This window comes from Chlamydomonas reinhardtii, chromosome 16, assembly GCF_000002595.2.
Source record: "Chlamydomonas reinhardtii strain CC-503 cw92 mt+ chromosome 16, whole genome shotgun sequence".
Classification (NCBI taxonomy): Eukaryota; Viridiplantae; Chlorophyta; class Chlorophyceae; order Chlamydomonadales; family Chlamydomonadaceae; genus Chlamydomonas; species Chlamydomonas reinhardtii.
This window is the reverse complement of record NC_057019.1, coordinates 1,982,060-1,994,890: the sequence shown is the minus strand read 5'-3', so window position 1 is coordinate 1,994,890 and position 12,831 is coordinate 1,982,060. Positions and strand designations below refer to the sequence as shown.

General features: G+C 61.5%; 3 protein-coding genes across 3 annotated transcripts; 1 reads left to right on the top strand and 2 right to left on the bottom strand.

Annotated features, from left to right (window-relative positions):
• Positions 1-184: 184 nt before the first annotated feature.
• Positions 185-6,097, bottom strand: CHLRE_16g656700v5 (uncharacterized protein). The gene is made up of 17 exons (XM_043070909.1): positions 5,890-6,097; positions 5,381-5,751; positions 4,943-5,120; positions 4,573-4,728; positions 4,127-4,330; positions 3,801-3,940; positions 3,492-3,579; positions 3,234-3,341; positions 2,951-3,046; positions 2,665-2,838; positions 2,437-2,541; positions 2,147-2,299; positions 1,915-1,992; positions 1,588-1,694; positions 1,269-1,365; positions 995-1,112; positions 185-805 (listed from the first exon to the last, which is right to left on the bottom strand). The coding sequence occupies exons 1-17, from the start codon at positions 5,983-5,985 to the stop codon at positions 570-572; spliced, it is 2,505 nt and encodes an 834-aa protein (XP_042915551.1). The 5' UTR covers positions 5,986-6,097; the 3' UTR covers positions 185-569.
• Positions 6,098-6,207: 110 nt separating this feature from the next.
• On the top strand, positions 6,208-10,305 carry CHLRE_16g656650v5 (uncharacterized protein). Its single transcript, XM_043070908.1, has 12 exons — positions 6,208-6,285; positions 6,437-6,512; positions 6,620-6,626; positions 6,928-7,017; positions 7,189-7,247; positions 7,627-7,752; positions 8,057-8,091; positions 8,308-8,477; positions 8,722-8,765; positions 9,002-9,073; positions 9,349-9,408; positions 9,647-10,305. The coding sequence occupies exons 1-12, from the start codon at positions 6,239-6,241 to the stop codon at positions 9,800-9,802; spliced, it is 942 nt and encodes a 313-aa protein (XP_042915550.1). The 5' UTR covers positions 6,208-6,238; the 3' UTR covers positions 9,803-10,305.
• A 61-nt stretch (positions 10,306-10,366) lies between these two features.
• On the bottom strand, positions 10,367-12,797 carry CHLRE_16g656600v5 (uncharacterized protein). The gene is made up of 3 exons (XM_001697779.2): positions 12,276-12,797; positions 11,824-11,954; positions 10,367-11,709 (listed from the first exon to the last, which is right to left on the bottom strand). Exons 1-3 carry the CDS (start codon positions 12,415-12,417, stop codon positions 11,590-11,592), a joined length of 393 nt encoding a protein of 130 aa, XP_001697831.2. The 5' UTR covers positions 12,418-12,797; the 3' UTR covers positions 10,367-11,589.
• Between the last annotated feature and the right edge of the window lie 34 nt (positions 12,798-12,831).

The window sequence follows — 12,831 nt, the reverse complement described above, 5'->3', positions numbered from 1 at the left end:
TTTGAGCGTGGGGCGCCGGGGAGGTGTTGAGTATGGCAGGAGGCTAGAGAAAGGCTTGGGGTGTTTGGGAACGTGACAAGGCACGCTCGTGATGGAACATGGCAAGGTGGCGCGGGAAATCCCGCACGACCCCAACCCGAGTGTCCCTAGCCGATGCGCCTGCGCGTCGTAGCGGCATGGAGGCTCTGACGGGGCGTTACATGCCTATTAGCTCCCAAGCGTACAGGGGCTCAGCCCAATTTCCAGCTGTACAAAGCTGACACCCCTTGTCCCTACGAAAGCCTACTTCCACACGCCGCACACTGGTGCGCATGAGCCCACAAAACCGTTGGTGCAGCTCTCAAAGTCATCTGCCAGCCCCCAGGCCTCCCCTGGCCTATCCCGTAACCCACGTCGTGGCGTGCAACCCCATGAGCTGTCATGGCAGCCTCAGATTGGAAGGCTCACCCCGATCGCAAAGACGCGAACCCAGTCAAAGCAGTTCGCCACCACCTCTACCCAGCACCTCCTTCCAGACCATCGCCTGTCCTTCCCTAGCACCACACATCCTCCACCGCTGGTCAACCCCATCACCCGCGCGGCACCACCACGTTCTTCTTGGGCACGTTTATTTCGCACGCATTGACCTTGGAGCCGAAGCGCAGCGAGCACATGGACTCGTGCGCGAACTCGCGGGTGGGCGCCACATTGAGGAACATGAGCGTCTTGGAGTCACCGCCCAGGCAGGGCTGCAGCAGATAGGTGAGCTTGGAGTTGCGGAAGGGCACGTGCTCCTGCTTGTTGGCCAGGGCCATGATGACGTCGCCTGGATGCACGGGGGCATGTGGCATGACAGGCGCAATGCGGGGTAAGTCAGCGGCAGCAGGTCATATCGCACAGCAACAAGCGAACCATATCCACCGCGTGCCGTCAAGAACGGCAGGATACGGCATTCTCCTTTGTCCACCTGGAGGTAGCGCCAGCTGCACCGAGAACACCCGCGTGCCACACTCACCCAGCGCCGAGAGCGACTTGTTGATGGCCTGCGCCTCCTTGAGCCGCTGCCCAGTGGCGCCGCTCTCCTTGACGCGCTCGCTGCCCGCCAGGTCGATCAGGTTCAGCACACCCGACACCTGCGTGTGTGTTTGCAGTGTGGCACAGTGCCATGCAGTTAGCATTCTAGGGCGGAGCCGGCAGGCGGTGCTGATTGTGCGTAACATGCCAAACACACATGTTTGCGCATTGGTAAGGGGTGCAACATGGAAACGCGCACGCCTGTCCGCACGCACCTTGGCGCCCGTGGCGGTGTTGTCGCCCTCGATGCGCATGGTGAACACCATGTGGCTGCGCGACGACTGCTCGTTCAGGTGCGTGCAGCCCACCGTGCTGCAAGAGGCGGAGCAGACAAGGACCAACACAAGTCGCAACATCAGAGATACGTTGCCACAACGTAAGTACACATGGCACCTTACGAACGCACGTGCGTGACGCTGCCCCTACACCGGAGCTCACCGCTCCATGGAACTTATTAGGCCACTGTACACAGACAAACTGCGGCATGCGTCCACCACCAGAGGCCCGGCAGCAACCCGCAGCCCCAGCCCTCACCGCTTCTCCATGGCCTGCGCGAGCAGCTGCTCCACCGCCTCGGGCCGGTTCACGTCCACCATTGTCATGTCGCTTACGTTGGTGACGCCGTTGGAGTCGTGCGTCACCTGCATGGGTACCAGCCGGCGCAACATTTTGGTGTATCGAATGCATGAGCTCGGAGCTGACAGCCCTCAAGCCCTGAAAGCCTGGCCATACCAGGCTTCTCCAGCTTCACGGCGCATGTGCTTGCACAGGTATGTGCGCTCAGGTTCTTTTCATCTTAGGTTAGGGGCTTCAAATACCTGGCAATGAAGGCGTTAACACCCCCCCCCATTCACGGCTTACGTTGTGCTTCTTGCCGTCGTCCTTCTTGCGACTGAGCAGGTCGCGGATGTCCTCGTTGTAGATCTCCAGCATGCTGGCCTGTGCAGGCAGGCGGGCAGCGCAGCATGCTGTAAGCGAGGTCCTTTAGCGCCCACGCCCGCTTGTCTTGCCTTGCACAACCCGCCCCAGAGCCTAACCTCTCCTTGGGCCCCGCATGCACACACATACAAAAGCTACACAGTGCTGTGCCCACCTGCATGTTGAAGCGCCAGTCCTGCGCGGCCAGCTTCTGGCCGCTGGTGAAGATCTGCTGCATGGCGCGCGGGATGACTCCCGGCTGGTCGCGGCTGCCCAGCATAGTGTAGGTCTTGCCGCTACCCGTCTGGCCGTAGGCGAAGATGCACACCTGCACAGCGGCAGCGGCGGATGTGCGTAAACGCACATGCGGGTTTAGACCGTGGTAGCTGGCTTGCCAGTAGTGGCAACCATCGTCGCTTTTGTCCACAGGCTGGAGAAGGAGGCGACAGGGGCTACAGGCCGCACCTTGTGGCCGTCCAGGGCGCTCTGCACCAGCTCTGATATCTCGTCGAACACCATCTCCTGACCTGTGCCCGGGCTGAACACCCGGTCGAAAGCGAACTGGTGCTTCTGCGAAGTAGCGGGCCGCACATGAACCAAGTCAGTCATCAAGCCCAACGTGCAGTGAAGCTACTGCGGACGACGGCTGCGGTGGACATGCAGACATATCAATGCCGCGCGCCCGGCTTTTACCTGCGGCGCCTGGCCTGTGAGGTTGCCGGGCACCACCACGCTGAGGCCGCGGCCCAGCAGGTCGCCGCTGGTGGGGAAGTCCAGGGACATCTCGCTGTCGTGCGCGGGGTCGGCGGCCTCGGCGGCGCTCACGGGGCGCACGCGGCAGTAGACGCGGATGTTGCCCTTGAGGTCCTGCACAGCGGGGCGAGAGGCGGGGAAGGTAGGAGGTGTTGGGGACGGATGCGGTGGACAGGTGGACAGGTCGGGGCAGAGCAGGCGGAGCTGGGCTCGTGCCACCTCGCACCTGGATAATGTTGTGCAGCTTGCGGCGAATGAGCTCGCCCGCGTACACGCGCTTCTCCGCGTCCGCCAGCGAGCTCTGCAGGCTCTCCACTTGCGCCTGCACGCCTCATGACACGGCGGGATCAGGTCAGGACAATCAACACAGAAAGCATGGCAAACCCGGCATCCTCGACTAGCCACACAACCGACGCTGCATATTTAAAGCAGCCGTGTATGCCCCTTCCACAGCCAAGCACCCCCAAGCAAGCAAGCAGGCGCTCCGGCATCGCGGCCGTTGCGCCCACCTTGAGCTCCGTGATCTGTGCGGCGCGGCTGTCGGCCATGGCGTCGGCCATGGCGCGGCCCTCCTTGGCGCCCGCCAGCTCCTCACGCATGGAGGCAATCGTCTTGATCTGATGGCAGGGCGTCGTGCAAGAAGTTGGTTAATACCGACCGTAAGTAAGCGGCGGCGGCAGGACCAGCAGTCTTGCAGTAAGGCAGACCAGTCCACGGACCGCACAGATCCGCCGGACTGACGGGACGTTGTGTCGGTGCGCACCCACCTGCATGCTCAGCTGGGCCTCCATGGTGGCCTTGTCGTTGTTGAGCGCCTCCAGCGTCTCCAGGCTCTTGCCGCCCACCGCCCGCAGCCTGAGGCAAGCCGGCAGCGGCATTCAAAGAGGTGTTAAAAATTGCAGCCCGGCAGGTAGGCTCATTGCATCCGCGCAGCTGCCATCATCTTTTGCATCGCGCAAAACTTCTTCAAGTCCTATGGGCCGCCTTCCATATGATTCCACGGATACCGGTGATTGAGTGGATCGGTCTAAAACAAGGCATTGCCCGCCCCCGCCACTGGTGACCGGCACACTCACCGCTCCATGTCCTCCTTGGCCTTGGCGGCGTCCGCCACCGCACGCTCGCGCTCCTGGCGTGTGTTGTCCAGGTCGGCACGCAGCATGGCCAGGTCGCGTGTGGCGGCCTCGCGCTCCTCGCGCAGCTTGGTCACTTGCTCCTGCAGGCGTGTAGGTCAAGTGGTCAACACATTTGTCGCCGGTAGTCCGGTACACTGTTGGATCGCATCCTCCCTGAGCCAAGCATGCCCAAGTCCTCTCCACACGCCGCGCAGTCCCACGCCCGCCGCGCGCTACACCATGTCCGACTTCGGCTTATACACCAGCAGCCCGCTCCCCCGGCTCACCCGCTCGTATGCCAGCAGCTGCTCCAGGCTGCGGACCTTACCGCCCAGCTCCGCCGCCTGGCCCTGCAGCTCATCCTTGGCCTTCTGCACCTCGTCGCGCCGCGCCTTCTCCGCCGTCAGGTCCGCCTGCAGACTGGTGTTGTAGCTCTGCAGCGTGGTGCTGTACTTCTGGCCGGTGCGGACAACATCCTCCATCTCACGGATCTGGGAGTGGAGCAGGCAGCGGGCAGAAAGCCGACAGCGAGTTGGCCCGACCGGCCAATTGTGCGATCAGTGTCAAAAGCATCAAAGCAAGCAGTGGCCCATACACGCATCCTCCTGTCCCCCATGCCAGGTGTGAGAGAGCCGCCCGGCCTTCTGTCCTGCCACCTCCTTCCAGACATGCCCAAGCAACCACCATGCCACCACGTCCACCATTCCACCAGCCCTGCTTTCCGCCCTCGTACCTTGGCCTCGCGCTCCTCCAGCGCCTTGGTGGTGCGGTCCACCTCGCCCTGCACGCCCTCCAGCTTGCCCTGCACCGCCGCCAGCGCCGCCTCCTTGGCCGCCAGCGACTCCTCGCCCGCCTTCACGTCCGCTTCAAGTTGCTTGTTCTGCTGCTCCTGCACGGCAGTGAACAAACGCACATGGAAGGGACACGCGCGGTGCCGCGAGCACGCGTTTCAGAGCTTGGACTTGACACCAAGGTCAAGAACACGCCTGGTCAGGCCTCCTGCGCACATAACCACCATCGACGCCACACGCTTGCCCAAGGTCCAGTCGCTCCAGTGACATGAAGCGTACTGCATGGGACTGTGTGGCGCGGCGCTACGCTACCTGCATCTCCAGCAGCTCGCGGATCTGTGTCATCTGCGCCGCCACCTCTTCCTGCTTGGCGTTCCACTCCTTGCGCTCCGCCTCCGCCGCCGTGGACAGCTCGGCGCTGTGGCGCTTCCACTGCTCCACGTCCAGCTCTAGCCGCTGACTGCTGCTGTGCAGGTGCCGGCCCAGGGCCCTGACACACACATCGCACCACACAATGACTGGGTGGGGCTGTGCAGGTGTAATGATGTTGTCGTGTGCAAGAATACAGTTGCTGATCATCGACTGTGCACCAAGTAAGGCCCCATACGTTCGGTACCCCGCCGAAGCCCCGGCAGATGTGCAACGTTAGTGCAAATAGCTCTTGCCCATCACGCCTTAAGCGCGTCATGGCACTCCTGCTCCTGCTGCTTCTGCCCCTCCCCCTTAGTCCACAATGCCCCGCAAACGCACTTGAGCTCCTTGACCAGCGGCACGAAGGCCTCCACTTTGCGCTCGGGCTTGGTGCCCTTGGGGAAGCTCAACTTCTTGTTCAGAACGTCATCCACGCCCTGCCCAGTCTTGTCGCGGATGTCGTCCCACGTCTCCTCGGCGATAGGGCCCAGCTCGCTCCCACCCACACCGGCGCTAGGCCCCGTGCGAGCCGAGGTCGCGCCCTGCAGGGAGGTGGTGCGGCCTCCAGCGCCCCCCGTGGTGTTTGAGCGAGTCGGGCGAGCACCCGCGCCCGATGAGAACGTGGGCCGCTTGTTGTCGGGAGCTGCATCAGTGGCATCAGCCTTGCGCTTGCCCAACGGCCCGCTGGCAGTGGGCGCTACGTTCGCAGTCTGCGCAGCGATGCAGCATGACAGCGGAAGGGTCTTGTACGCATGCCACAGGTTTTGGTCTTCTCCCTGGCTACTAACGAGCATCGGTAAGGCTAATGCTGTCGATTCCAGGCAAGTTAACGGCTCGCCGAAACCTACCCGGCTTGTCTCCAGCGGCTTGGCTGTTGGTGCTGGCACCCCGGCCCCTGGGATGCCTGACCGAGGAATACGGCTTTCTCTACGCTCATCCATCATCTCGAGCTGCTTGAGGCAGGGTCAAGTCACAAGCTGTCACTGCAGCAAATGTTCAACAGCCTGAAGCAAACCGTCTCAAGTGCAAAGCCTAGTTGCTAGGTAGGTCAGCAGGTAAAAGCAAATTGTATCAGAGCTAGGTGAATGTGGACGAAGCGCCAGAGCCAGAAGTCGATCCAACGTGACCCATCGTGCGTGAGGGCAGAGCTTTTGCGCAAGCTCGAAATGGAATTCTTTTGCGAGTGTTACCGTAATAATGGCACTGCTCAGCAGCCGGACCCCGGCGGTCGCGCCCTCCTCCAGGTGGGAAGCTTGCGTCCGCAACCACCAGGGATTCTTGGTCGTTTCAATGCCTAAACAGTGTATCTACAACATCAAACTCGAATGAACCATCGACACGCCCTATCTGGGCTGCTTTGAGGGCCGAGCTTGCACGCATGCTCGTTCATCGCAGGGCAGTCGCTGGCCGTCGCATTGCTGTGGCCAAGCCTGCAACTCGCCGCGATGTGGTGACCAATGCGACCATGAAGGTGAGCCTGTGGACGTAGGTGCACGCGGATGCATCCTTCAAGCTCTGCCTACATACTGACGCGCTGAAGCTGACCTGTATCCAAATCTGTGTACACTGCACGTTCAGGCCCTGGGTAAGCGCGTGATTGCGCTGGTGGCGCTGGGCAATGGTTTGGCACCCTTCCTTGGTGTGCTGCGGCTGGTGTGCTGCGACTGGCTCCAGACGCACCGGCGGCGGGTGGAAGTCGGGATGGGGGGATTTATGCCTTGGGGTCTCGGCACACACACAAGCAGGTTACGGAATAGGGGAAATGCAGCAAGCATCTTCACGCGCGGTCCGGGGAAGCCTCTCTGGGTTGTGGGTTTGCGCCCGTTCCCAGACCTGCACGTGTCTTTCTCGGTCTGCCACAGCTTGTCTGCGTGTGGCCCCGACAGTGTTTGACTGCGATGGCGTCATCCTGGAGTCAGAGGACCTGCACCGCCGCGCCTACAACGCGACCTTCCGCCACTTCGGTGTCAAGTGCAGTAAGTTGGCAGCTAGGCTCCTCGGACAACGGACCAGGGACATGTGGGTCACGTGGTACGCGCGAGGCACAGCCCAGTGACGCACATGCGCATTTAAGGTTTGGTAAAGCCGTCTGGAATCACATACCAACTGTTGCTGCACCTGCCCTGTGCCTCCTGGTGCGCGCACAGGTGGGCAACAGGCCCCTGTGAACTGGAATGAGGACTTTTACGACACGCTGCAGAACACGGTGGGTGGCGGTGGGCGGGGGTGGGCGGGTGGCGGGTGGTTGATGCCGACCCCAAAGCAAATGAGATCCAGAATCGAAATCCAGGATGTATCATGGTGCTGTGTTTGGGGTGGAGCACTGGGGGCTTTTAGATAGACCACAGGCTGCCCACACAAGCGGCCCACGTGAGGCTTGCATTCCCAGCCAGAAGTGTGCACAGGGTCGGGTCCCAGGGGCGGGTCCCGGCCCCTTTCATTCTGGCCAGCTACTTTGTAAACATGCGGATGTCCTCTCTCGTATGCCGCAACTTAACATTCGCTGCAAGTGCCACCACACAAAGGTTTACACACACACACACACACACACACACACACACACACACGCGCGCGCGCGCACACAGGTGGGCGGCGGGAAGCCCAAGATGCGATGGTACTTCCAGCGCTATGGCTGGCCGGCCAGCGACGTGCTGGACGGCCGCGTGCCGGCCTCGGAGGAGGAGCAGAGCTTGCTCATCGACACGCTGCAGGTGCGTGGCGCTGCATGTGTGTGGCTGCCTGGGTCTGTGTGCGACTGTGCGGCTCTGGTTCATGAAAGCACGAGGAAGGAGGGGCCGACACGCTGCGTGGATGTGTGGGCTGCTGCGCGTGTTTGGGGTTCTGGCTAAGGCAGGGCGTGGCACCGTGCCCGGGGCGCTGACTCGATTTTATGGTGGTCAGATTTGTGAGAAGCGGCGAGCTGGTGGCGAATCTGCGCTGTGTTGGTACAGCGGCACAGACGGTATGAAACACCTGGTGCGCGGCTGCTGCTGCTGTGTCCGTGCTGTCCTGTAGGACTGGAAGACGGACAAGTATCAGGAGATGATCGGGTGAGTGGGAGGCAGCAGCAATGACAGCAGCACCGCCGGCATCTGGCCAGCGCCCGCGCGCCATTCCCTCGCCCCACGACCACCACGCCTCGTGCGCCGCAAGGCACCTCTCCCTCCCATTCCGCACCACACCTCACGTCACCACATCCGCCCCACCCCTCCCACTGCCTAACCTCGCAACCCCCGCACCGTCCACACCCAAACACGCATCCCTAGGAGTGGCGAAGTGGAGGCGCGGCCAGGTGTGCTGCGGCTGATGGACGAGGCGCGTGCCGCCGGCCTGAAGCTGGCTGTGTGCTCCGCCGCCACCAAGTCCAGTGTGGTGTTCACGCTCAAGAGCCTGCTGGGCGAGGGCCGCTTCCAGGGGCTGGACTGCTTCCTGGCGGGTGAGAGGGGGGAGAGAGAGGAGAGCCGGAGCGCAGTGGGCTGCGGGGATGTGGGGGCGGCGGGGTTGCGTGGAGGCGCGCAGGCGTGGTGGTGGTAAGAGGACTGGGGAGTGCAGGTGCCGCGGGCTGGAGGTTTGGGGGTCTGGGCGGGGTTCGGGGCTTGGGAAGGGCGAGGGAAGCTGCGGTGGGTTATTGGCATGGAGTAGCCCCCGCTTCAACGCCAACGGGCTACCCCCCCTCACAGGTGACGACGTTCCCAAGAAGAAGCCCGACCCGATGATCTACAAGGTAAGGGGGGGTGCCACTGGGGGCCGCCTCGAGGATGTGGCGTGTGCTCTGACCGTTGGCATGCATGGCAAGCGGAGTTCAAGGCGTTGTGGGCAATCTGGCGGTATGCTCGCGCTGCGCCAAGGGCAATACGTCCGTGCTGCCACTTGCCGCGCATCCTGGAGCGCCCTCCGCAATGACGCCACATTTTAACTGGGTGACGTGTCACCCGCCTGGCGGCATGATGACTCATGCAGGTGGCCGCGGAGCGCCTGGGCGTGCACCCCAGCGAGTGTGTGGTGGTCGAGGACTCCACCATTGGCCTGGAGGTGCGGACTTCGTGTACGTGTGTGGGGAACATTGCGTATTCGGTGACGTCTACGTTGGCAATGCCCAGTCGGAATGGGGGGTGTTTCACGTGGTTGACCTGTCCGCGCACCAACTGCTGAGGCGGCGCCCAACCGCCGGCGTGGTGCGTGGCCATCGCACATCGTACAGATACCCGACAGCGCTTAATACGATTGTCTCGCGACGAGACCACTCCATGATCGCATGCTAACGCCATGCCCCTCGCCCCTCACCCCGCACCGCCCGGCCCCTCCAGGCCGCAAGGGGCGCGGGCATGCGCTGCATTATCACCTACACGCCTTCCACGAAGGACCAGGTGCGCAGACGGGGCGTGGCGGCAGCTCGACAGGGTCGCGCCCAGACGGCGGGATGCGTGCTGGTGGTGCGGTCCATGTCTGGTCGCCCGTAGGCTAAGCCCTGGCTGTTGCTTGCTCCCCTTGGCCTTGTCATCCCTGAACTTCCATCCTGCATCTTTCAGCGACCCCAAGCGCGCCGCAGCCACCCCAACCATGCCTCAACTCTCTGCGCCCTGCATGACCCCGATTACGGCGTAGGCCTTCCCCGGCGCTGAGCGCATCGTGATGGAGCTGGGACCCAGCGAGGTGTATCCCATCATGGTCACTGTGGACGAGCTGATCAAGGGCCGGATAGCTCAGGACGACCGTGTCAACTTCGACGTTACTGGCCAGCTGCCGGACGGCGTGATGTAGTAGGGTGACACGTAGTGGGGGGTAGTTAGCAGAGCTACACTGCTTACGGTAGTGTGAGGTGAGTAGCGAGGTGTGGAGTGAGGTGTCTGAGTGTATAGCGGCGCAGGGATGTTGTACAGGGCGTTGCGAGAAGCGTAGTTTTTGGGTGTGGGTATGCAAGTCTCTCCGCGTTTGCCGCTGCAGGACATCAAGTCACGCCGGCGGGCGGGTAGAGCCTCCTCTAGTAGCAAGCGAGCGGCGTGGTGCAGGAGTGAGGGGTGAGGGATGCACCACTGCATCTAAGGAACTGTGTGCGGCGATGCGGGTGAGGAGATGTTGGCCGATGTGCTACAGTCGCAATGGCCGGGCCCGTCTGGGTGGTTGGCCGGCAACTCGGCAACAGCCACGGAAGACTGACGAGCTTGCACTTGCTTGACGTGCAAGTCCGATCAAGATAGGACAGGGTGCGATGCAAACAAGTGTTGACCTGCTTGTGGCTGGATCCAAACATTAACGGTGGCACTGTGCCGGTGCGGACAGTACAGCAACAACACAAGTACCCATAGGTAAGAAGAGATGCGGGTGGGCAGCTTTCTTCCAATTTGCGGCAGCCGTGAAGCCAAGCACACGCCACACGGGGCGCTGGAAAATCTGAGGAGTTGAGCGAACACCTCACGCGTCATGTATTAACGGCATCAGTTGGGGACTGCAGCCAGCCCTTGCATTCAGCTGGAAAACCAAGATAGTGAGCCCCAATGAACTCGCGCACACCGTCATTACTCTTCCTTCGCATACCCGCCCTGCAGCTGCGCCGCCATTAATGTGCAAGTAACTACGCTCTGCATCACACACTCACATGCTAAACTTCAGTATGTTACCAATTCTTATAAGCCCTGCACACCGTGCGTCTCGCATGCTCTTGGCACAGCAGGCACGCACGCTGCCAGGGTGTCCCTCTCCCACCACTCATCGCCGTACCACACAACATCATGCGTATTTCACGGACCCACATCTGTGATTCCTACTCGCGGCCACGCACACCGCTCATGCCACCAAGCATTCTCACTTCTCAGAGACGGAATCGGCGACTCACCAGTGCCGTCCGCAATCCATCAACACGACGTACCTGGGGACTTCTTGCCCCGGCCGTTCTCTGCTTCTCCTTTCACACTCACACATGAAGAGGGCCTCTTGTCAGGCCTCTGCCGCCAGACCACGAACTACTGTATGTCAACGCGGTGCACCCTTACCACTAGCTTACCACTTCCAAATGGCCGCTATCAACGTACACGCTCTGTACACCTCGTTACGCATACACGCTCACGATATCGATTCGCCGGTGGACGAGAGCGCGCGCCATTAAACTCTTACCGAACGTGCCCAACCTGAACGCAAGTCTCGTAATGCCGCGGCCCCGCAGCAACCCTACTACTGGGGGATGAAATCAGGTTGCCAATGCTAGTCTTTGCTGACTCCCTCGCGCTCCGACCAGCAAACCATTAAAACTACCAAAAAACCTTGCACATGGCGCAATCCGTGCGCCATCGGGTCCGGTGAGCCACAGCGCCGGATGCAAAACCCCGCTCAAAAACACTCCGCACGCAAGCAAAACGCTACTAGTACAACCTGTGCTGAGCTCCAAGCCCACGGGCTGGCAACGCGGCCCGGCTGCACGTGTCCCGCTGGCGGCCCTGCCGACGGTCCCGTGGCCATATGCTGCTCCCATCACCGCCACAGCCGCCTTCATGTAGTGCCAGCCCACAGGGCCGCTGGCATCGGAGCCCGCCAGGACTGGGCGAGGTGGCCCTCTAGTTGATAGAGGCCATGAGGCTGTAGTGCGTCAGCATCTGGCGCAGGTGCGTGGGCCGGGCGCCGGTGAGCTCATCGACGCAGGCACCCTTGTAGTAGAGACGGAACGTCGGCAGCGCCTGGCAGCAAGGGGAAGCCACAAAGTCGATGGCCGGTGTCAGGGTAGTGGTCAGCCGACTGGACTAGCAGGCAGCATGCCAAAAGGCGCAACGCAGACAGGTTGCCAGCCTCACCCGTATCCGCTGCCGGGTACCGAACTCCGGGTGGTTGCCCACGTTCATCTTTGCGAACTTGACGCGCTTGGGAAACGCGGCCACCAACTTGTCCAGCTCCTTGTTCATCATCTGGCACGGCCCGCACCAGTCTGTGTCACACAAAACACAAAAAGGAGCGGAGCGGGAAGCAGATTGAGCTTGAATCGCAGGCACGTCGCCAAGCTCAGCATAAGAGTAGCAAGTGGCCAACCTTGGGCGGCAGGGCCGGGCTTGGGGTCGCGGTGGCACTGCCAGGTGGCCCGAAGCAGCACCAGACCCCAGCACACCGATACCATGCCCCGCCAAGAAGCCATTCTAATAAAACGTCATGTTTCTAGCCTCCAGGCAGGGTGAACGCATGCAAAAGCTCCGTGTGTGAGGAGCGCCTGGGTCGGAGATATGTCGCATTGCATTTTCGGTAACGTCCACACCTGAGTAGTAGTCAACCACGCAGAGGTTGTCGCCATTGGTTTGTAAGAACTGATAGAAGGTCTGGTCGTCGAGATGTGGGACTGAGGAGGATGCGGTCGCATTCGTCGACTGTGGAGCCTCTGAAGTCACTTTCTCCTCCATCGTCACGGTCGTGGCCGTTGAAGCGACAGAAGAAGCGGTCACTGGCCGCTGGCACCTGGGCAAGGCCCTAACCGAGGATAACACCATCTTCTCTGGGCGCGAGCCAGCCAGGAGCTGCGCCGGTCGATGAGTGGCACGTATTGAGCACGCCATGGCCCTCGGCTGCCAAGTGGAGGCAAAAGCTGGTGGCTTGATAAGTTTGCTGACTGATTGTAGGCCCGTAAGTGACTAGCCCCTGGGCGCGATGCAAGCGCTCTATCTTCCAGGCACTATATATGCATGTAAAAGTTGATGCAGTGTCCGGCCGCGTCAAGACCAGGAAACCACGAAAATAGGCGAACAAAGCCAGGGCGCTAAGAAAGCTACTGCAACTAGTATGTGGCGTACAATTATATGTATCTGAGCTTGCTGGGT

Excerpts from the sequence above, each read along its gene's own strand:
- CHLRE_16g656700v5 (XM_043070909.1), bottom strand. The coding sequence starts at position 5,985 with ATGATGGATGAGCGTAGAGAAAGCCGTATTCCTCGGTCAGGCATCCCA. Across the intron at positions 4,331-4,572 it reads TGGAGGAGCGCGAGGCCAAG|ATCCGTGAGATGGAGGATGT; the intron begins GTACGAGGGCGG and ends CTCCACTCCCAG. Across the intron at positions 1,113-1,268 it reads ACACCGCCACGGGCGCCAAG|GTGTCGGGTGTGCTGAACCT; the intron begins GTGCGTGCGGAC and ends ACACACACGCAG.
- CHLRE_16g656650v5 (XM_043070908.1), top strand. The coding sequence starts at position 6,239 with ATGGCACTGCTCAGCAGCCGGACCCCGGCGGTCGCGCCCTCCTCCAG. Across the intron at positions 7,018-7,188 it reads CCACTTCGGTGTCAAGTGCA|GTGGGCAACAGGCCCCTGTG; the intron begins GTAAGTTGGCAG and ends GTGCGCGCACAG. Across the intron at positions 9,074-9,348 it reads ACTCCACCATTGGCCTGGAG|GCCGCAAGGGGCGCGGGCAT; the intron begins GTGCGGACTTCG and ends CGGCCCCTCCAG.
- CHLRE_16g656600v5 (XM_001697779.2), bottom strand. The coding sequence starts at position 12,417 with ATGGAGGAGAAAGTGACTTCAGAGGCTCCACAGTCGACGAATGCGACC. Across the intron at positions 11,955-12,275 it reads CGTGGTTGACTACTACTCAG|ACTGGTGCGGGCCGTGCCAG; the intron begins GTGTGGACGTTA and ends TGTGTGACACAG. Across the intron at positions 11,710-11,823 it reads GTACCCGGCAGCGGATACGG|GCGCTGCCGACGTTCCGTCT; the intron begins GTGAGGCTGGCA and ends CCTTGCTGCCAG.